At 53.9% G+C, this 22810-nt stretch overlaps 1 protein-coding gene, 1 long non-coding RNA gene and 1 other non-coding gene across 3 annotated transcripts; 2 read left to right on the top strand and 1 right to left on the bottom strand.

Annotated features, from left to right (window-relative positions):
• The first annotated feature begins 197 nt into the window (after positions 1–197).
• Positions 198–7147, top strand: LOC130042997 (uncharacterized). Its single transcript, XR_008795302.1, has 3 exons — positions 198–353; positions 567–631; positions 6730–7147. It is a non-coding gene; the product is annotated as an uncharacterized LOC130042997 (long non-coding RNA).
• On the top strand, positions 391–473 carry LOC130043034 (small nucleolar RNA SNORD60). The gene has a single exon (XR_008795307.1). It is a non-coding gene; the product is annotated as a small nucleolar RNA SNORD60 (small nucleolar RNA).
• A 3642-nt stretch (positions 7148–10789) lies between the features above and the next one.
• RAB26 (RAB26, member RAS oncogene family) lies at positions 10790–13882 on the bottom strand. Its single transcript, XM_056135269.1, has 9 exons — positions 13591–13882; positions 12835–12945; positions 11796–11837; positions 11651–11717; positions 11506–11558; positions 11295–11360; positions 11171–11227; positions 11000–11076; positions 10790–10922 (listed from the first exon to the last, which is right to left on the bottom strand). Exons 1-9 carry the CDS (start codon positions 13783–13785, stop codon positions 10820–10822), a joined length of 771 nt encoding a protein of 256 aa, XP_055991244.1. The 5' UTR covers positions 13786–13882; the 3' UTR covers positions 10790–10819.
• Positions 13883–22810: the final 8928 nt, after the last annotated feature.

The following is a 22810-nucleotide window of genomic DNA, read 5'->3' as shown; positions in this document are numbered from 1 at the left end:
CGGTCGCTCACGCTGAGGCTCAATGGCCTCGCAGAGGGCAGAGCTTCTGGCCCCTGACCGGAGCGGAGCGTATCAGCGGCAGGCAGGGGCGGTACTTCTGGCGGCGCTGCCCAATCAGAGAGGAGAGCACTTTCTATAAAGGCTTGAACTTGCTTCCCAACGCTCTTTTCGCGATCTTGCTGGGGTTCGGTGTGTGTTCGTGTGCAGCGCTGCTAGAGAATTGTCGAGCGGGCTGTGTGCCTCAGAAGGGTCGCCTGATCCCGCGGGCTAGCCAGGTTGCCAAGGGCCACCCTGGGCTTCAGCTCCCAGTGGTCCTCAGCGTTGCACGCGGCCCGAATCTGGCCGATCTGCAGGTAAGGCCGGGCGCGGCCCGCTCTCCCTCCGTAGCCAAGCCTGTGATGAATTGCTTGAACTTCTGACACCTCGTATGAAAACTGCACGTGCAGTCTGATTATTTTGCAAAACTGAGGCTTAGGTGCGCTCTCCTGGGAGGGCGGGGTGAAGGGGCTTTTTGCGGGCCATGGGTGAATGTTTCAAGCTACAGTGAAATGCTGTCTGATTTACAGGCTGTCAGTGACCAGGCTGGAGACCTTGGACCGAAATTAACATCAGTGCCGGCCGGGCCTTGCTGGTGAGACAGTAGTTGGAAGCTGAAGAGGAAAAAAAAGATTCGTCCAAGACCTATTTTTTGACTTTTTGGGCCACACCTGGTGATGCTCCTGGCTCTGCATTCAAGAATTACTCCTGGCGGTGCTTGGGGGGGATGCTGGGGATCGAACCCAGGTCGGCCACGTGCAAAGAGAAACACCCTCCCCCCTGTACGATAGCTCAGGCCCCAACCTATTTTATACCCTGACCTCAAGAAGGGAGGTGGTAAGCCAGCCCACAGGACCAGGGCACATGTTTTGCCGGCTGAAGGCCTGGCTTTGGTAGCTGGCACCACTATCCAAGTGCAAAGGTACCCTCTGAGCTGAGCAGTGGCCTGCTTGCCAACCACAACCCCGTTCCCAAAAGAGGTGCCATCACTGGGTAGCAAGTTGGGAAGATGGGAACTGGGTGGGATAGCTAACCCTTTGGGACACGTTCTGCAGAACTGGTTGGTGTAAGGCCACGGAATGGAAGTGCCCGTTGTAGTCCGGAAATGGGCCTGTTGGTTACATCATTTTGCAGCTAATCTTGATCATGAAGAGAGGAAGAATGGGGCTTGAGTGATAGGAGAGTGCCTATGGCACGTGCCATCCACGCCACTGACACGGGTTCCACTACACACACTAGCACCCTGTATGGTACCCCGAGCCAGGCAGAAGTGGTCCCTAAGCACCGTCAGCTGTGGCCCAAAATCCAAAAGAAGAAAGATCGTGCTTTGAGATGCCTGGTGTCAGAATTGGCCCGGGAAGTACAGTGGCTGCAGGGCCTCTGGCTGTTCTGGCCCTGGCGGGTTACGTGTTAGGAAGGCCTCAGCGGGACACTCCAGGGATGTAGGGTTTCAGATGTGCCCTGGAAATTACCCGTTTTTCTTGGTGGTGGTAGGGGTGGTGTTGGCTCACCCAGGGATTCTGGACTACCTCTGACTTTGCTCCCTGCTATACTGGTTTTAACTTGCAAAGCAAGCAGCTTGCCCCTGGACCGTGCTGAGAGGTGGCCAGCTGACCAGGACCATGGCCTTTGGGAGTCCCATGAGCCAGTGCTGCAGTGTGGACACACCTATAGCTCCAGCCCGGTCGCCTCCAGGAAACACCTGTAGATTTGCTTTGCTTTTTGGGTCTTACCTGGGAGTGCATGCCTACTCACTGTGTGATCTCTGGTCCCCAGGCCTTGTTTTAAGGAGGTTAAGGTCCCATTTCCCCCAAACCAATGCAGTTACCTTCGGGGACTTCCAAGGCTTGCTAGTTCAGAAGGGTGACCTAGTCACCAGCTGTAAAGGGGGAAGAAAAACTTCAAAGCTCCAAGCTAGTAGGGAAAGTAAAAGCCTCTGATCCTTATTGGCCTGGCCAGACCCCAGAGGCTGCACAGGTACAAAGGCTAGGAACTGGGGGAAGAAAAGACTTGTTTTATGCAACACTTAGGAGCTATTAAACAGTCCCAGGAGCCTGGGGCTGCCAGAGCCTAGACTTGTTAAAAATACCTTCTCTTTGCCCTGAGAGGAGTACTGATGGCTTGAAGGCTCTTGGCTTCCATCTCTGGACCACATGGCCCCTTAGTTCCACTGGGTGTGCCCCCCCCATTTAAAAAAATGCCATTTGTTGCAAATGAACCTGGAATTCCAAAACTGGTTTGTATTTGACTGGGGTGTGGGGGGGTGTTGATAATGGGTGCTGCCATAGTCTGGTTAAAGTTGTGGCTATATTTCTGGGTGTTCCAGTGGGTCATTGAGTTCTTTCCATGGGGGCAACGGGGTTGGGAGTCTTCATCCACCAGCCCGGGTTGCAGAGGGCTTGGGCTGCAGCATTGCCCATTTACCGAAAACAACAATACTGTTACAAACAAAAAGTAATAAAAGTTTGCCATGGTCATGGCTTACCCACTGCATACAAGTTTTATTTCTTGGCTTCTGTTTTCTGGGTCATCTGTCACAAGTCACATGAAAACATCCACGGGGCGGGGGGGGGATGGCTGTTGTTGGGGGTGTCCTAGTGCTCAGGCCTGAGGGACCCCCAGCACAGTGTTCCCAGCAGTATTGCCGGACGTAGCCCCCACCAGAAGAAAGGTTCATAGTGCGGAAAGGCCAGCACTGAGTGCAGAGCTTGGAGTAACTGTTCTGCCTCCCCCCCCCACACAAATAGCTCACCCTGTTGGTGCCTAGCCAGATTAGGAGGAGTCCTCGGACACTGCCTGGCAGTCGGGAAGCTGAAGCTTGTGAGTCTGGTCTGGAAAAGGGTACCAGGTCTTCCTACAGCTGCCTTGGTCATGCATGAACTGGCAGCACAAGAAAACAAGTGCTGCTTCTCCCAGACCCCAGGTGTGAGGAGGTCATGACCTATGGAGTGAGCCTATGCCCTGGACCTTGTATCTTCCCCAGGGACTGTAGCCATTTGCTTCCTGGCATTGCAGGACAGTGTGTGCCCCAACATTCCTTTGTTGATATTTTTTTCTGCTTTGTTTAATTCTCCTTACTATAGGAAAGCACAGAGGCTGCAGAAGCTGCCCTTGGCTCCCTGTCTAGGGAGCTGTAGTCCTCATACGTTTGCATTCCTCTCCCTTGACTGGCCTCAGTGCCCCCGATCAACTGATTGATCGTTCAAGCAGCATCTGGCAACCGAAAGTAAGTACAGGGTCGGAGGGGAACCAGGAAAGCTAATGTTGCACCAGACCTGCATATTTTCCCGGAAGCCAGAGCTGTCATCTAACCACTACGGGCAATTCGGTGTCGCAGGAGGACGGGTATCTTGATGTCCTAAATTATCTGACAAGGGCAGCTGGTCTGCCATTGAAGGAACTGGTCATGCGGTGCCTTCTTGAGAGGGTCCACAAGTATTGTTACTGGTTTGAGCCTAGGAGCAGAGATCAATTTGATCCAAAGTTATGGAAAAAAGTAGGAAAAGAGTTGGGTCGTGCACATTAGAAAGGGCACTTGATCCCTGCAGATGAGTGGGGTGTGAATGGCGCAGTTACCACCGCCCTGGTACTTCTCCAGCCCAACACTGAGTTGGAAGAGGCTCCTATTTTCCCTTCCAGTCCTCCCGCTTCTGCAACGGAGCTATATGCTCCTGCAGTCAAGGTGGGTAGTGTAGAGGGACCTTCCGGGCAGTGTAGAGGGACCTTCCGTTCAGTTTGGGTCTCGGGCTCTACAGCCTGCCGGCTCAGCAGTGCCTCCCCTACCCCCAATTTTCTACCAGAATAACTCAGAGGAAGCTCAGTCAGATGAGGACAGTTTTGATAAGTCGGTCGCTGACAACTCCATTGCTAAGGAATTACAGAAAACTCAGCAGGATATGGATTTGACGCACAGAGAATTAGATAGAGTCACCAAACATTTTACAGTGCACAGAACTTCACTCTAAGATGATGGTGATCCCTGACCCTCCTTCCTACTCTCTCTTGCCCCCTCTACCTCCTCTTACCAAAACAAAGGGGCAGACTTTGCTTCCCCGCAGGTTTATAATTACCCCGGAATTACACCTCATGATGTGGGAGGCAGAGCCTCCCTCTCGGAGAGTGAACCCTGCGGGGCAGCCTGATGGTCAGCTTATGCCACTCCCAGCTATCCGTGGCTGTAATGCTGAAACTGGTACATTTGAGGGAGGTTAAAAGGATGAACAGGAATCACATTTTCAGTTGGGGCTGCTGCTTGTGAAGCCGAAAGCCGTACAGCTCTCCCGGTGGTTTGGAAACAGCTTGAACCGGTCTGGATTGAGTAGTGGCCCTTGAAGCAAAAACTTGAAGCCTTACAGGAATTAGTTAGATTTAGAATTAGTTGGATTTAGGACACACTGTCCTCAGTTCCAGCCCTTGGAGTTCACTGGTGTTTGTTCTCAAGAAAAAGAAAGGAAAATGGGGAATGCTGACGGATTTAACAAAGTTAATGAATGCATGGAGCCTTTGGGACCTTATAGCCTGGGTTGCCAAATTTAGCCCTGATACCCAAACAGTGGAATATCATAGACTTAAAAGACTATTGACACCATCTCCTTAAGGGATAGAGACAAAAATTTGCTTTCACTGTACATTTCCTGAATAAGGAATTGCCCACTAAAAGATATGAATGGGCAGTCTTTCCCCAAGGAATGATGAGTTGCTCAACCATGTGTCAATATTTTGTTAATCAACTGTTAGACTTAATGAGGCAGAGATACGCTAATGTTGATTTGCAGTTTTTAAAGATTGATCCAAGAACTAGAAAAAACTAGAATCTTGGGGCTTAAAACTTGCAGAGGATAAAATTCAACTGCAGGTCTCTTGGGAGTTTTTAGGTCAGATTATTTGGGAAAATAAAATCACACCCCAGAAAGTGCAAATTCGCAGAGACAATTTGAAAACTTTGAATGACTCAAAAATTGTTAGGCAATATTAACTGGCTGTGGCCCTCATTGGGGATCCCCACATAGACTTTACAAAACCTATTTCAAACTTTGGAGGATGCCACTCCCCCCCCCCCGCCCCCCAACAATCTGCGACAGCTAAGCCAAGAAGCAGGACATGAATTGAAAGTCATTGAGGATATTATTAATCAAGCCCAGTCGATTATTCCAAAGCCCTCTGTTTGCTTCTTCTCCACGCTGTACATTCTCTTACTAGAATCTTGGTACGGGATGGGAAACATTATTGAATGGAGGTTTTACCCAATAAGGCTGCAAAATCCTTGCTCATATATTGCCCAAATAATCACTAAGGGAAGAAAAAGCCAGACAGATAACTGGACATGGCCCAGAGGAAATTATAGTTCCTTTAACTAATGAACAAATTAAGACGTTGTGGGAATTAGGTGATGATTGGCAAATTGCTTGTTCTAATTATCTGGGAAAAATTCATAATAGTTTCCTGAAGCACAAGATATTTCAGTTTTTTTAATTTACCAATTGGATTTGGCCTAGTATTATAAAAGCTGAACCAACAGACTCAGCTGCTACATTTTCCACAGATGCCAGTAAAGATGGCATGGCCGCATACACTGACTGAAGTACTAACAAGAAAACTACTAGCCCGTATAAGTCAGTGCAGAGACATGAATTGTTTGCGATTATCTCCCTATTACAAAACTCTGTAACAGACTCTCAGTGTGCAGCCTGGACTGCTAATCAGATATTGACAGTGGCTCTGCCTTTACGCAACTCAGAGCTCAAGTCTTTATTCAAGTCTTTGCAGAAGATCCTCCGTGAAGGAAAGTGACCGTTGTATGTCACTCACATCATGCCCACATGGGGCTCCCAGGACGACCACAACCGCAGGACAGTGACCAGGCTGATAAATTAGTGGCTTTGGTCCTCACTACCAAAAGCTTTCGTGCTATACATCATCAAAATGCTTAAGCACTGAAAGAAAAATATGCCCTTACTTGGGATCAGGCTAAAGGAATTATTCGACAGTACCCTACTATGCCAAACACAGTAACAACAAAGTCTCCAATGGAGATGTTACTGGGCCCGCTCGAGCAAATCGACGATCAACGGGAGGGCCTTTACCTTTACCCTACCTGCCAGGCCATTAATGCGCCGCATATGCCCACTGGAACAAATCCTAGTTGAATGCCCCTCATCAAATATGGCAGATGGGTGTGACTGTGGTCTCAGCCTTTGGTAGGCAAAAGTATGTGCGCCAGCCCACTCAGTCACACGTATCACTGGAATTCCTTACAACAGTACAGAACAAGCAGTCATCAAGGGGGCTGATTGTACTTGGAAGGAAATGCTACTTAAACCAAAAGGGGGAGTTTTTACTGATTCCTCAGACAGCAAAAAAACCCGGAGGAAATAAGTTCTCCGGAAAAACAAGCTCCAATACAATTAGAAATAGCCCTGAAAAAAATAATTCAAAAATGTAAAATCCTTTCTAAGGACCTAGTCTCTGGTGATTGCCTACAAGGCTGAATAGAAAGATGAGGCCAATGGGGCCAGAGTGATAGCACAGCGGGTAGGGCGTTTGCCTTGCACGTGGCCTACCGGGTTCAATCCCCAGCATCCCATATGGTCCCCCAAGTACCACCAGGAGTAACCCCGGAGCATTGCTGGCTATGACCCAAAAAGCAAAAAAAGAAAGAAAGATAGGGTTGAGGTTTTGCTTTTATTTCCACAGATAAGGAACATTTCTGGTGACCTACCAAGAGACTCAAACTTCTCCATGAACCACAACAAGAGGCGACAGATGAGACAGCTACAAAACAGAATGGAAAGACTTCGAATCAAGGATCAGAATCTGGACAGAAAAAAACGTTCTTGGCGTGATGCCTCCTGAACACCCAGCAAGCAGCGATGCCAACTAGCCGTGAAGAAGTATTGCACAACCCTAGCACACAGGAAACTTCTGAGGCCTACAACAACGTTGTCATAGTTTACTTTGCCTGCATATTAACAAAAGCGCTTTCTTGACCCACTTTTAACAAGCAGGAAACAGGCTGGTCAGGCTGGGAAATGGGGGCAAGGTTCCCAATTGGCCGACGGCTAATTTTGCCCTCAGGACTACCCCTTCCCTTTCTCAGTCCATCAGTTTTCTCCCTGCCATTCTTGATGGGTCAGAACAATCGATCAAGTAAATATGTGTGCACATGTACATGTGTATTTGTAGTCAGTCTGTTATCTTTCTGTGTGTCTGTGTGGAGGACTCAACTGCTAGAGCCAGGTTAAAATCAGAAGTAGAAATCCTTAAACCTGGGCAAGCAGCATCATTGAGAGAGGTCAGAGTGATATGCAACCCCGCAGTTTAAAAAGTTTAGGTGTTGGGGCTGGAGCAATAGCACAGTGGGTAGGGCGTTTACCTTGCACGCGTCCGACCCAGGTTCGATTCCCAGCATCCCTTATGGTCCCCTGAGCCCTGCTAGGAGTGATACCTGAGTGCATGAACCAGGAGTAACCCCTGTGATCGCTGGATGTGACCGAAAAAGCAAAATAAAAAGTTTAGGTGTTTTTGGAACCTGTTAGACTAAGTTTAAGTTTCTTATCAGAATGTTGAGCCTACAGAGAAATTGAAATTCTCAATCTAAACTTCTTAAAAAATTGTAGAGGATCGGTTGCAAACATTTATATCGATGATTCTGTTGTAATTATAGATCGGAGCCCTAAAAGTTATGCTATTCAGATGGACAAAAGAGGAATGAAAAGGAAGCCTGATACGGCAACTTGAAGGTGATCAATATATGGGTGCTGTATCACATGACACTATTGGGAGAATGGAGAATTTGCCCCCCCAGCACCACTCCAGCCAGGATCTGCAAAACAAGTTCATCTTTGGAAAATTGGGTCTGCTCTATATGAACTTGCATCTTGGCAGGCCCACCAAAGTAAGAACAGCACTACTGAGGCGTATTTCAACAGAAAGCTAACCTGCCCTGTCTGAGCTTGCGTGCCTCTTCCTTATGTGATCTTAAAAGGAAAAATTAATTGGGATAAACATGAAGGAGTTATTTCCTGCAGACAGTGTTCTACGCTTTCTTCTATTAACCCATTTATGAGAGTCGTACAGGGAGAAAGCTTTTGTTTCCTTAGGGCCCAAATGGTGTCTAGGTGCCGGTGACTCTCCATCGACCCTGGGGGGAGAATCCGACAACCTGAGTGCTTGGTCAACTGCTCATCCGCCTCTCCCGACGGACCAAGAGATTCCTGGGCCTGCTCATCGCTAGTGTCCTGGGGATCATCGCAGTGACAGAGACGGTGGTTGTGGCAGGTGTGGCAAGGGACACAGACTGCAGAATTCGTCCAGGAGTGGCACGAGAATTCTGAGAAATTATGGACTGCTCAAAGGCATATTCTCTGAACTGCAGGCCAAATTGGCTGATATTACTCCAACTATTACTGTGCTTGGAGACCAGTTAGCTAGTCTCTGCTGACAAGTGAAACTTGTTAAAATGTGATTGGAATGCTACTTCATTTTGTATAACTCTTGTTCTGTATGTTGAGACAGAAGTTCCATGGGATAAGGTTAAAAAACGTCTGTTGGGGCTGGAGCAATAGCACAGCGGGTAGGGCGTTTGCCTTGCACGCAGCCAACATGGCCGACACAGGTTCGATTCCCAACATCCCATATGGTCCCCCGAGCACCGCCAGGAGCAATTCCTGAGTGCATGAGCCAGGAGTAACCCCTGAGCATCATCGCCGGGTGTGACCCAAAAAAGAAAAAAAAAGTTTGTTAATACATAAAAATGTAACAACTGCTAGAATGCTGGATTTACAAAGTAAGATACATGGTATATTTAAGGATCACCTCCTTACTCTGGGGTCTTCAGAACTGGCAAGGGATTTCTGATGGTTTAAGTTCTCTCAAGTCTCTGGCCAGCATTCAGCAACTGCTGGGAGGATCTGTGGGAACCGGTGTTCTGTGCTTGGTCCTTAAGTTTAAGCAACACAAAGTTAAGATCCAACAGAGATAGGCAGCCCAGGTTGTTCATAAAAAGGGGGAGATATTGGTGCCTAGCCAGGTTATAGGATGAGTCCTCGGAGGCCGACCCGCAAGTGGGCAGAACCCTGGACCCCACTTTCCCAAGTGGGCAAGCAGCGGCTTGTGAGTCCGACTGATCTGTGAAGGGTTAACATCTCTTCCCTCAGCTGCCTCAGCCTGACTCTAACTCCTGGCAGTGCAAAGAAGCGGCTTCCCCCTTCCCACAGATCTCAGACCCAGCTTGGCTTCCCCCTTATCATATCACCCCAGGTGTGAGGGGTTATGACCCACAGAGCCTGCGTGCTCAGCCTCGCATTCCTCCCCAGAGATTGTTGCCACGTGGTTTGCAGGCTGGACAGAATAGTGTATGCTTTGATGTCTTGATGTTCCTCCGGCAACCTTCATTTTTTCTCTGTTAATGACTTCTCTGTACTGAATTCATTAGAGTTGTATGCGTAGGAAAGTAAACAGAAATAAATGGCGTGAAGATGCTCAAAATCTGTGGACTGCTCAGACGAATTGACTGTGAGATACAGGATGAATTAGCTGACGTTACACAAACTGTTAAGTTACTTGGAGACCAGTTAGCCAGTCTGCCCACTAAAGTCTTTAAAATGTGATTGGAATACTACATTTTGTATAACCCTGTACCATATAATAAGACAATTCCCGTGGGAGAAGGTTAAAAAACACCAGATAACGCATAAAAATATGACACCTAAAGGGCTGGAGCCATAGCACAGCGGGGAGGGCATTTGCTTTGCATGTGGCCGACCCAGGTTCGATTCCCAGAATCCCATATGGTCCCCCAAGCACTGCCAGGAGTAACCCCTGAGCATCGCTGGGTGTGACCCAAAAAGCAATATATATATATATACATATATATATGTATATATATATATACATATATATATATCACCTAAAATATTGGAACTACAAAGTAAAATTCATAGCACATTCAAGGATCACCTCTGTGCTCTGGGATCTCCAGAAGTACAGCAAGGGATCCCTGATGCCTCAGCTCACTAAACCCATGACTGGGATTGAGGGACTGGTCGCAGGGTCTGGGAATAGCTGTGCTGCTGCTGACATGGTCTTGTGCTTTTATTATATTTTTGCTGTTTGGGTCACACCCGGCGATGCACAGGGGTTACCCTTGGCTCTGCACTCAGGAATTAATCTGGCCGTGCTCAGGGGACCGTATGGGATGCTGGGAATCGAATCTGTGTTGACCCCATGCAAGGCAAACGCCCTACCCGCTGTGCTTTATTTTCTATTACTGCTTCCAGAAATACAAGATTGAGTCAACAGGAACAGGCTGCCCAGGTTATGATGATGGACAAAATCCATTGTAGACAAGAGGGGAGATGTTGATGTCTCGCCAGATCATTATCACGAGTACTCAGACGCTGCCCCACAAGTGGGAAGCAGAGCCAGGACTCCCCTTGAACTAAGTGGGCAAGCTGAAGCTCTTGAGTATAACTGACTGACCTTAGTGCAACAGCCCCCCCCCCCCATACACACACATCCACGATGCATGGTGCTCTCTGTCAAACAGTCTCTAGAAGTTTTCCAGACAGGCACCACCTTTATTTGCCAGGACTAAGTGGTGTGGGACTCTGCTGCCACTCTGAAGAGTGTGGTGGCTCTTGGCAGGCTGGGAGCCAGGGGCTTGGGCACGAACGCGTGAGATGAGGTGAGGCCCTGTGCCCCTGCACATTTCTGATGGGGTCAGGCACTGTGTAGTGGGGGGTGGCTCTAGGCCCCACGAGGCAGCAGCGGCCTGGGTAGGGACTCAGGGTCTGCAGCACAGCGTCCCCCTGCCCTCCCTCTTGACGTAGTCATGCAGCCGGAAGCGGGGCTCGTTGGGGGTCTTCGTGGAGCGCTGCTTCAGCTCCCTGTGGACAGAGATGGCCTTGGAGCTCTGCCCCCTCGGAGAGGCCTCCGGCCCTTGCTCTGGGGCTCCCTGACTTACTTGGCGATGGCCATAAAGGCCAGGTCCACGTTGAGGCCCGACTTGGCGCTGGTCTCCATGAAGGGCAGCCCGTACTCCTGCAAGGGGCGACTGCCAGCCAGGACGGCGGGAGGGGGCAGCCCGCGCCCCGCGCTGGAAGGGGCCTCCCACCACCCCTTGCTCCCGACTCACCTTGGCCAGCTTCTCCCCATCCTCCCTCCTGACCACGTGCTCCTGAACAGAGTCCACCTGGCGGGTCACAGCCAGGTCAGAGCCAGCCTGGGTGTGCCCCCCACCCACAGTTCCGGCCACCTACCTTGTTCCCCAGAAGCATGATGACTGCGTTGTGCTGGGCGTACTCCTGAATCTCCGCCAGCCAGGCCTGGGGGCAGAGGGACAACAGCAGGCAGTGGGCTGGGCACCCACAGATGGGACCTCAGCAGCACATGTGCCAAGGCAGGTGCCTGGGCTGGGCTTGGGGAGCCAAGGTCGCCCAGGCCCTCCCGCCCCACCGACAGGAGGCTGACCTGGATGTTGTCGAAGGAGGCCTTGTTGGTGACGTCATAGAGCAGCAGAAGGGCTGGGGAGAGACTCGGTGAGGAGACCCGGACACCCACATCCCCCGGTCCCCTCATCGGTGCCTCCACCCCCGGCCCCGCACGCCCAGCTCACCGTGGGCATCACGGTAGTAGGCATGTGTGACGCTGCGAAAGCGCTCCTGGCCCGCTGTGTCCCAGATCTGCTGGGCAGATGGACTGGCTGTCAGGGCTGCCCAGCGCCCCCATGTCCCACCCCGCCCCACCAGCACATCCCTCACCTGCAGCTTCACCTTCATGCCGTCCACATCCAGAACTTTGTTCTGGAAGAGAGGAGCCCCCTGAGTGCCAGTCCCGGGCAGCTGCTGGAGCACCCCTGGTCTCACATCCCCTCACCGGCCAGGCTCTACTACTCCCCCATTGTCCAGGTGGCTACACAGTCCAGCCTGATGGACTCGATCCACACCATTCTCCCCTACTCACCGAGTGCCCAGCACAGCTCCTCCAACCCCTGCTGCCCCCATGCCCACTGCCACTCTTGGCCCTGCCCTTGGCCCCTGCATTCTGCACTTTGTAGCACCTGCCCAAGCCCCTTACTGAGCCCTGAGCCTCCAGTTCTCTGTCCACAGTGGGGTGAGCAGGGGCAAGCACTGCCCACCAGCCTGGCGACAAACCAGTTACAACTGGGCACCCTGCCTGGCACAGTGGGTGCCGTAGGCTCTAGGACCCCCACCCAGGGCAACCACCCCCAGAGGGACCAGAACCCAGGATTCTGCCTGCTCCGCGGAGGACGCTCACTTGGGTCCAGGCTGGAGTGACCCAGCTCCTGCTGACTCTGCCCCTCCCTTGGCCACTGTTGTCACTGCTTCTGGGTCTCCGGGGAACCAGTCACCACCATCTGCCAGGCTGGGGGACACCCAGCCTTCCTGGCCCCCAGGACAGAAGTGTGATGCGAACAGCCTGCTTCCCTCATCACCTGCTCCAGAACCGACTCACACCTCCCCTTCCCACCCTGAGGTGCAGCTCCCGGGGCTGGAGGAACCCCTCCCCCAGTCCTCACCCCCACCCACCCCCACCTTCTGAAAACTGGGTCTAATTAAAAGGTGAGAGGAAAAATTGCATCTCTGGGCGGAAGCAGTGCCCAGCACCTTAGCACAGACGTGGGGGTGTCGGCGGCATCTGAACGCCTGCTCGCTGGGGCTGTTTCAAACAGGGCACGGAGGCAGGCAGCTAAGGCCCCGCTTGGTGCCACCATGGGACAGGGGTGAGCCAACTGCCCGGGGAGTGGTGGGGGAACCTGTGGGGGTCAGCCTCACTCACCCGGAAGTCAATGCCCACAGTGGAGATGAAGGTCCCAGCCAGGAACGCACGGTCCTTGAAGCGCACCAACAGACACGTCTTCCCCACACCTGAGTCCCCCACCAGCATCACCTGGGCAGGCAGGAAGCAGGGAGGTGTGGGGGCAGGAGCGAGGGACGCCACAGTCTCCGCTGCCCTGGACACCGCCCGTCCACCTCTAAAAGGTTCTGCCCCTTCTCCTGAGCCAGTCTGGATACACCAGTCTATTCCAGGCGCTCCCAAGCCCCACCAGGCCTGGATATGAGAACTGATGAGGACCGCTGAGGGTCAGGCTGCGGGGCAGCTGGGACCCCTTGAGAAATCTGTGGCACTCGGGATACCCGAGGCTACTTCCGATCCCAGCAAGACTGGGAACGCGACAGACGAAGGTCGGATCCTGACGTGGGAAGGGCCCGGCCAAGTGCCTGGCGGGCAGAGGATCAGGGTCTCTGGTCTCAGCCCGGCGGGCTTCCAAGGGCCCCCCAAACCTCAAGAAGGTCCCACCTGCCGCCCCCGCCCCCACTCACAAGCCTCAGCCTCGGTCTCGCCCTGCCCTGGCCCCCCAACTGCAGCCCCCTTCCCGAGGCGCATCCCACCCCAACAGCGGCAGGCGGCGGGGCGGGGAGCCGGGCCGGTCAGCGGCCGGGAGTCCGCGCCGGACAGCAGCGCGGACGGAGGCTCGGGGCTGCGGCCGCCGCCACCTGCTGCGCTCCGGGTGGGGGCGGGGTGCCGGCTCACCTTGAAGGCGACGTCGTAGAAGTCGCCGGCGCCGCCCAGCGAGGGCCGGCCGGGCTGCGGGGGGCCTCCGGACGGCCCCTGGGGGCCCGCGCGCCCTGTCCCGGGGGGTGCCGCCCGGGGCCCGTTGGCCGCGGGCAGCGCGGAGGCGGCGGGAGTGCCAGCCCCCTTGCTCTTGGGGGTCTTCTTTCTGGACATGGCGGGCAGCCGCCTGGCCCCGGGCCGCCCAGGTCCCCGCTCCCGCCTCGCCGCACCTGGACCCGAACCCGTCCCGCGGCGGCGGCGGCGGCAGCATCCCCGGCCTGGCTCTCCGCGCCCCGCCCCGCCCCCGCCCCGCCCCCGCCGCCCCGCGGCCGCAGCCACTCAGGCCCGGCCTCCCTCCACCGCCCGCCAATGGCCGCTCGGGGGCGGGTGCATGTAAATTAGGCGGGGCGGGGCCCGTAGCGGAGGCGGGTTCTCCGCGCCGGGCCCGCAGCCGCCGCCCCGCCCCGGACCCTGCGCTCGGCTGCCCCTGCCCCGCGGTGGGTACTCTGGGGTCCTGCCTCTTCTTAGCCCTCGGTGCCCCCGAACCCCTGGTCCGCCCCTGCCCGCTCCAGTTGAGTTCAGCAGGCGGACCCTAACGGGGTCAGCGCACGCAGCTCGGGTTGCCAGGGCCGCGGGACCCCGGAGCTGAAACCTGAGGGTCCTGGGTGGCGCGGGGGCAGGGGGGCGTCCCAGCCTGTCTTGGGGGTCTTCTTTCTGGCCGTGGCTGGCGGGACTCCGTGCACCTCGGTGGGAGTCTGTCTCAAGGAGTGGAGAAAGAAGCTAGATTCGGATGGCCGCCTGTGCTCTCTGTGCTCTCCCCCGGGGTCTCGGCTCCGACCTGCACCTCCACCCAGTGTTGGGGTTTGGCTGTTCCCTGACGCAGGAGCCCCATGGATGGGACTCTGGGCCCAGTGTCCAGAGGGAAGTCGAAGCCCAGAGGGCAGACCGGCGGCCGGTGCAGCTCAGGTGAAACCCCATCCCACCCAGGAGAGCCCAGGAAGGCCTCCTCCACACCCCATCTCACCCCCTTCCTTCTTGCTCTCAGATCCCACAACTTCCAGGCCACCAGAGGCAAGTGTCATCGGGGTCTGGAGTGTGGCATTACCCACCCCCTTCCCAGGGCCTTGAGGCTCCAGGATTCCCACCCAGGAGGCCAACCTCTGAGCACAGCCAGGGCATGAGAGCCAGTGACATTTAGGGAGTACTTGAGCTTAGGCTTCAAGCAACACGGGGGAGAGGCCGGTGTTGGGGTGACCAGAGAAAGCAGGGGCACCTCTGAGTCCACAGGAAGGCTGAGGGGAGGGTGCTGAGGCCCCCAGCCTTGGCCTCAGGAGTGCGAGACGCACACCCAGGTGTGGGCCCTGCCCCTCTCAGGCCTGCGCTGCGCCTGCCCCAGCCTGTTCCTGGGCTGCGCACAGAGCCCCTGGGTGCCTCTCTGCCATCTGTGTCCCCCCGGGCAGAGGCTCCCTGGGCACAGGAAACAGCTTGTCTCGGTTGCTGCCATATCCCTGGCAGCTGGCTCCTAGCCTCAGTAAACAGCTCCTAATGCGAGAGAGACTCCAAGAACACACACGTCACTCTGGGCGACACGTCACTGCTCACCGGACAGGCCAGCAGACAGGCCTACAGGGGTGCGTGGGGCAGGGCCTGGGACCAGGCCGGTGGGCAGTGCCTACAGGGGCGCAGGGGGCAGGGCCTGGGGTCTGGGTTGGGACTGGCGAGCATGAGACCCTCTGCAGAGAAACAGAGAATTTCTCCCCACGGGCCAGGGGAGAAAGTGCCAACACTGGCAGAGCACTGTTGGGCAGAACCAAACCACAGGACTTGGGGCGCCTCTGGGCGGGAGGTGGTGGCAATGCCCCAGAGCGTTTTCCCCGGGACCCCACAGGGCAGTGCATCCCATATTACCATCACAGGACAGGCTGCGCACGGAGAGGGGTGGTAGAGGTCTTGCTGGGTCCTGGCTTGCTGTGTGACTCTGGGCAAGTGGCCTGCCCTCTCTGTGAACTGAGGGGGTGCGAGGAACAGCGCTCCATGGAGGTCCCTTCCTGCTGATGTTCTATGAAACCTGGTTGTGGAAGTTGCCATGGAGACAGCAGCCGGGAACCGCAGCCTCACTCATGTGCCTCCCACCCCAAGTAGAGAACCAGAAAGGCCCAGAAAGTGGCTGGTGCCAGAGGTGCCCCTTGCCAGGTGCAGAATGCCACTGACACGCCCCCCACCTGCAGCCGGAGCCTTTCCCTGCCAAGGCCCCGCAGCCATTCAGGTACCCTTCCCAGGAAAGGAGCGATGCCTCGTGACAGACTCAGTCTCTGCAGCCCTGCTCCCTGGGACCCAGACAGCCAGCGGGGGCAGGAGGGCGTAGGGGGAGGCTGGACAGAGCCACCAGTGTGGTATTCAGAGGCTGCTCTGGGGCCAGGGACAGCTCAGAGGGCTGGCACATGTGTGCTCTGCCTGTCTCAGTCCTACACAGTCCCATAGCACTGCCAGCGGTGGCCCTGAGCACCCCGGGGTCACACACACACACACACACACACACACACACACACGTGCACACACACCCGCACAGGGAGACTTCCTGTGGCAGGAACAGGCCCAGTGCAAAGTCATGAAAGGAGCCACATAGCCATGGCAACCGGGAAGCATGGCAGTGCTTGCTGACATGCCCGCGAGAGTATCTGCCTGCCCCTGCCCGCTACGGTGCAGAGGGTAAAGGCAAGAATGAGGAGCCCGGCCTCCCAGCGCTGTCCTTCCGGGTACCAGAGAACCTGCTGGGCTCCGTCCCATCTCCTCAGGCCAGACTCAAGCCGCGCTCGGGAGCCTAAAGCTCCGGGGCGCTCCAGGCTCAGGTCGGCACAGCGGGAGACTCTGGGAAAACCGGTCCCCCGCGGTCGACTGGGTGCTCCCCGGTTCTCCGTGGCTGGCAGCCACAGCCCTCCGGTTGCCGGAGCCTTCTCTACCACCGTCACTCTCCCTCCGCTCCCCCGGGGTAACCCACAGCTGTCACCCACCTGCATCACACCCAAAGAGGCCCCCGGCCACACAGATGGCCCCATCCTGGTATCTCCACTCCGCTTGAGTTTTCTGTTAGGGGTGGGCCACACCTCGGGGCTCAGGGGACATGCGGGAGGTCCTGGCTGGGGCTTCTGTCTGGCGGTGCCGTGGCCGGCAGAGCCTGATGTCACGGGCTGCGCCCCTCCTTCTGTTCCTGTCCAGCACTGGCTGTGAGCCTTCACGAGCGCGGGGACAACGCTGGCATCGCACCGGCTCATCTTCGGGTACACAGATCTACAGGGAGAAGCCGGCAGTGCGGGTCCCATCTATCCACAGGCGCAGGCAGAGGGAGGTGGTGCAGGGTCATTGGCTGCTTCATTCCTTGAGTCAGTTTTTTAGTTTTGTATTTTTGTTTGTTTGAGCTCTCTTCTCTTGGGAATTTTTCCTAGCAGTGCCGGGACGCATGTGGAGTCCAGTGGCGCAGCCTGGTCAGCTGCGTATGGCAAATGCTTTTCCTGAGTGCTAGCTCTCCACCCCTGGTTTCATGCTCTAATGTGTAATGATCTTCTCTAGATTTCAAAAGCTTAGACATAAGTTGAACATAATTCTTGTGATTTTTCTCCCTTTCTGTAAACAAATCTTTGTTCTTCTTAAGAGTTTAATTCAGGGGCCAAGAGCCGGCAAGGTGCTTGCCTTGTACATAGCCAACTCAGGTTCCATATGGTCCCCACACAATCCCACAAGTGATTCCTGAGTGCAGAGCCAGAAATAAATTCTGAGTATTGCCAGGTGTACGCCCCCATTTTTTCAAGTTAAATTCAAGTTTTGTTGGGGCTGAATAGTACCTACAGCAAGGCACTTGCCTGGCATGCACCATATGTGGGTCTGACCCCTGGCATCCCATATGTTCCTCCAAGAACCACCAGGAATAATTCCTGAGTGCAGAGCCAGGAATAAGCCCTGACCACCGGGTGTGACCCAAAACCAAACTAACCAAAAAGTTTAACTCAGGTTTTGCTTTTATTTTGGGGTGAGCAGGGGACTTACTCCTGCTTCTAAGCTCAGGATCACTCCTGGTGGGATGAAGATTGAACCCTGGTTGGTTCCATGCAAGGCAAGTGCCCTCCCTGCTGTCCTCTCCTTGCTCCTAACCCTGGATTGGGCATGTGGTATGAGTGGGTGAGGGGCTCCTTCCCCACTCACTATCTCTCATCTCTGTGGTCTTGCTTCTGCCACCTGCCTCTCCTCCATGTCCTGGATATTTCTCAGTCTTTTTGGGTTTTTGATCCCTTGAATATTTTTTTAATTATTATTATTACATATTGGGGGTTGGGGTGGCACAGACCACCAGGAAGTTTTTTTATTTCATTTTATTTTATTTTATTTTGTTTTGTTTTTGGGCCAAACCCAGTGGTGCTCTGGGATTACTCTGGCTCTGGAATTGTTTTTGGCAGGGCTTGGGGGACCATATGGGGTGGCAGGGATTGAACCTGGGCTGGCTGTGTGCAAAGCAAGAGCATTACCTGCTGTACTATTGCTCTGGACCCACCAGGGTTTTGTATTTTTTTTAAATAAAATCCCTTTTGATTTTAACCTAACTCTAACATTTGAGTACTCAACAGACAGAAGAAGAACAACAAACATCATATGTAGAAAGAAAACATCACATATACATGTGTACACATATATACTTGATCGATCAAAAAACTGATGGACTGAGAAAGGAAAGGCAGTCTCCAGGGTAAAAATTCCCTGTCGGCCAATTGGGATTATCCCCCGTTTCTTAGTATAACTAGCCTGTTTCCTGCTTGTTAACATTGGGTCAAAAAAGCACTTCTGTTACTAGAAAGCCAGCAAAATAGATTCAGTGGCTTCGTGCGAGCCTCAGGCAGCCGCAATTGAACATCTGAGCTCACAAAGCAGTGCAGAGTAGTGATAAAGGAAGACCTCACAGAGAGAAGAGCAGCAGTGCTGGCAGATGCGGCAGAAGCTGGGAAAAGCATTCGTAACACCCGCCTGTCCTTCGCCAACTACAGGACCAAGATGACTGCCCTCCGACGTCCTGATAGATCTATCACATCTTCCAGAAGGGCAATGAAGAAGATTATCCATGTCTTCTACTCGGATCTCTTTGATAGCCACGTCCACCTGCCCACATACCAAATTCCGCAGGATGGATATGTCGTTCCCAATATTCTCCCTTCTGAAATTCGACATGCCATTTCGTCAGTAAAGAAGAGAACAGCACCCAGCCAGACAAGGTCAGACCTGGACACCTGAAGAACATGCCGCCAGTACTCATCAATACACTGGCTTGGCTTTTCACATGCTACCTGTCTGAAAGTAAGGTTCCGTCCCAGTGGAAAACCAGCAAGACTGTTCTACTGTACAAGAAGGGAGACATCCACGACATTGGCAACTATCGCCCGATCTGCCTGTTGTCTGTCGTCTACCAGCTGTTCACTCAAGTCATCCTGAATAGGATTGGTAAAACACTAGATGAAGGACAACCATGCGAGCAAGCCAGGTTGCAAAAAGGATTCAGCACGATCCACCATATCCACACTATAACCAAGCTCATTGAGGTTTCTCAGGAGTTCAGGATGCTGCTCTGTCTAACGTTCACTGATTTAAAGAAGGCTTTTGATTCTGTTGAGACTGAAGCAGTCGTCGAGGCCCTAGCCAAATGGGGCATTCAAAATCAATACATCAGGATCCTCCATGAGCTGCATTATGGATTCACTACCAGGATTTCACCATTCTACAAGGAAGTGATCATCCATGTCAAGATAGGGTTTCGGCAGGGTGATACCATTTCGCCGAAACTCTTCAGCACCACCCTCAAGAACGTCATGCAACGACTAGAATGGGAAGAAATGAGAAAGACGGTCGGCAACTACACCACCTCTGCTTCGCTGATGACATCGTTCTAATAACACCAAACATTAGCCAAGTGGCACAAATGCTGGCTGACTTCAGCCATGAGTGTGGAAAGGTCGGACTATAGTTGAATCTCACGAAGACAATGTTTATGAGAATCGGTCTCGTTCCTGACATTCCATTTGCTCTCAACGGAACTAACATCTCCTAATGCAACAGTTATGTGTACCTAGGTCGAGAAGTCAACATGACAAATGATCTGGCACCTGAGTCGTGCAGGAGGAAGAGAGCAGCTTGGAACGCCTTCAAGAGCGTCGAAGAAATAGCTAAGAGGACCTCTGGCTTCGGGCACATCTCTTCTATTCCACTGTTTTTCCTGCATTTTTAATATATGTCTCAGAGACCTGGGCCCCACGAAAACAGGATGAGAATGTTATTTGGGTCTCCCAAAGAGGAATCGAAAGAGCTATGCTTGGAGTATCACACTTCACTCAAGTGAGAGAAAGAATCCGGAGTTCTGATCTCCGTCAACGATCAAGAATCAGGGATGCTGTTTCATTTGCCAAGGTGTCAAAAATCAGATGGGCTGGACACATAATGCGATTTTTTTTTTTTTGCTTTTTGGGTCACACCCAGCAACTCTCAGGGGTTACTCCTGGCTCTGTACTCAGGAATGACTCCTGGCGGTGCTTGGGGGACCATATGGGATGCTGGGAATCGAACCCAGGTCGGATGCGTGCAAGGCAAACGCCCTACCCGCTGTGCTATTGTTCCAGCCCTGCGTAATGCGATTTGGAGACGACCGCTGGACTAGAGCCGTTACCGACTGGATTCCACGGGACGTCAAAAGATTGCATAGCCGCCCACCTACAAGATGGTCATACTTCTTTGTCAAGACCCTGAACAATTGGTTTGAGGCGCTTTGTGTTCCTGGAGCGAGCAGATACCATTGGGCTATACTAGCATGTGACAGGGATGAATGGAGACATTACTGGCGCCCGCTCGAGCAAATCGATGAGTAATGGGATGTCAAGTGATCAAGTAATAAAATCCCTTGAGGGGGCCAGAAAGATAGTACAACAGATAAGGTGCTTGCCTTGTATGCGGCTGGCTGACCCAGGTTCAATTCCTGGCAACGTCTATGGTCCCCTGAGCACCACCAAAAGTGATCCCTGAGTTCAGAGCCAAGAGTAACACCTGGATGTGGCTCAAAAAAATTAAAAAGCAGGGGCTGGAGTGATAGCACAGGGACAGCGGGTAGGGCATTTGCCTTGCACGTGGCCGACCCGGGTTCAATTCCCAGCATCCCATATGTTCCCCTGAGCACCGCCAGGAGTAGTTTCTGAGTGCAGAGCCAGGAGTAATTCCTGTGCATCGCCGGGTGTGATCCAAAAAGCAAAAAATAAAAAAAAAATTATTTGAGCTACTTCCATTGATACAAAGCCAACAAAACCAAAAGCAGACATTTGTTGGGGTCAGACAGATAGTATAGTGGGGGAGGGTGTTTGCCTTGTATGGAGCTGATCTAGGTTCAAACCCCGGCGTCCTATATGGTCCCCTAGCACCACTAAGAGTAATTCTTGAATGCAGAGCCAGGAGTAACCCCAAAGCATCGCAGGGTGTGGGCCCCCCAGAAACCCAAAGCCCCCCCTAAAATCTGTATACTCCTGATTTTGGTTGACACATGACAGTGCTCAGGCGCTACTCTCAACTCGGTGCTTGGGCTTGTGTCCGGCAATACGTGGAGGACAGGCCAGTATGGTGTCAGAGTCAAACCAGGTCCCAGCCTTGTTAATTCTGCAGCCGCACCCCAGGGTGCTCGTGCTCCCTCTCAGGCAGCCCCACTGCCCCCGCCAGGTCAGGTGGAAAGGGCACGGAGTGCTGACTGACAGGGGCTCGCAGCGGTGACACCGCCATCAAGGTGCCCGAGCTTCCCCTCATGCTCCCGTTGCCATGGGTGGGGGGCTCTCAGCCATCTCCCACCCTTGGCCCCAGGCTGGGCCCTGGAAGCAGGGCGGCCGCCGAGCGAGGACCGCGATCGCCTCCAGGGGGCGCTGTTGCCCAAGAGCACCTCCTTGCCAACCCTTTCCCAGGTGGTGCCCCACAAGTCCCGCATACAGGACTGGTTTGTACTCTTTTGTTTTTTAATTTAAATTAGTGAAACACCATGAGGTACAGTTGTAGACTTACAAGTTTTTGTGCTTGGGTTTCAGTTATACAATGATCAAGCACCCATCCCACCACCAGTGCCCATTCTACATCCCCACCAATCCCAGTATCCCTCCCACCACCCCCTCGTTTGTACTTTAGAACTAATTTTTAACTCTAGTTTAGGTAACAGGGCTGTTTATTTAGCCTGGGGAGATGGAACACTCAAGATTCACACATGCAAGACATGAACTTTGCACTGCTAGGAATAATTCCTGGCCCCAAGACAAAAAAAAAAATAGCACTGTCGCACTGTCCTCCTTTTGTTCATGGATTTGATCGAGCGGGCACCAGCACCGTCTCCATTGTGAGACTTGTTACTGTTTTTGGCATATGAAATACTCACGGGTAGCTTGCCAGGCTCTGCCTCCGGCGGGATACTCTAGGTAGCTGCTGGGCTCTCCGAGAGGGGCGGAGAAATCGAATCCGGGTCAGCCACGTGCAAGGCAAACGCCCTATGCGCTGTGCTATGGCTCCAGCCCAAGACAAAAAAAAAAAATCAGCCCTTCTGGGTTTTGTTGTAAGCTGTGTCCTCACTCTGGCGAGGGTTCTGAGCATCGCCTGGGTCTGGGCCGCCGGCTTGTCCGAGGCCCTGGTGAACACGATGGACTCTTCCCCGCCCAACCAGCCCCTCCTCTCTCTTCCCTCGGATTTCCCCATTCGTTTTAGGCCGGTTCCTAAAGTTACCGTTAGCTGACAATCAAACCTTTGCTTCCAGAATTCACTGAAATCAGACTTTTCTCTCTGTTGGGTAGCACTGGCGTATTTGGTGTGATGTCTTCCCGCGGGCCACAGGACCCGCCGTCCAGGGCCAACGCTGCTGAGGGTCGGGGCGTGGACGCTGTTCCCTGCCGGGACGCCGGTGCGCGCGCGAGGGAGCCGGCGGCCTTCCTGGAGGCGCAGTCCGCGGGACGCGGGAGCACTCCTGGCGGACCTGGACCAGACGGCGGGGAGGTGCTGGGTGCTGGAAGCCGCCAGCGGGCTCCCCCGCTGCCCAGTCCCGGGCTGGACCCGATCCGCGACGTGATCCCGCCTCCGCCGGGCGTGCTCGACCGAGAGTCGCGGGGGCACGGGGCGCGAGGCGCGGGGGTCGCAGCGCTGGCGGCGTCTCACAGCG

This window comes from Sorex fumeus, unplaced genomic scaffold (assembly GCF_029834395.1).
Source record: "Sorex fumeus unplaced genomic scaffold, SorFum_2.1 ptg000110l, whole genome shotgun sequence".
In the NCBI taxonomy this organism is placed as follows: Eukaryota; Metazoa; Chordata; class Mammalia; order Eulipotyphla; family Soricidae; genus Sorex; species Sorex fumeus.
Note: the sequence above shows the minus strand (reverse complement) of the source record. Positions and strands in the feature narration are given on the sequence as shown.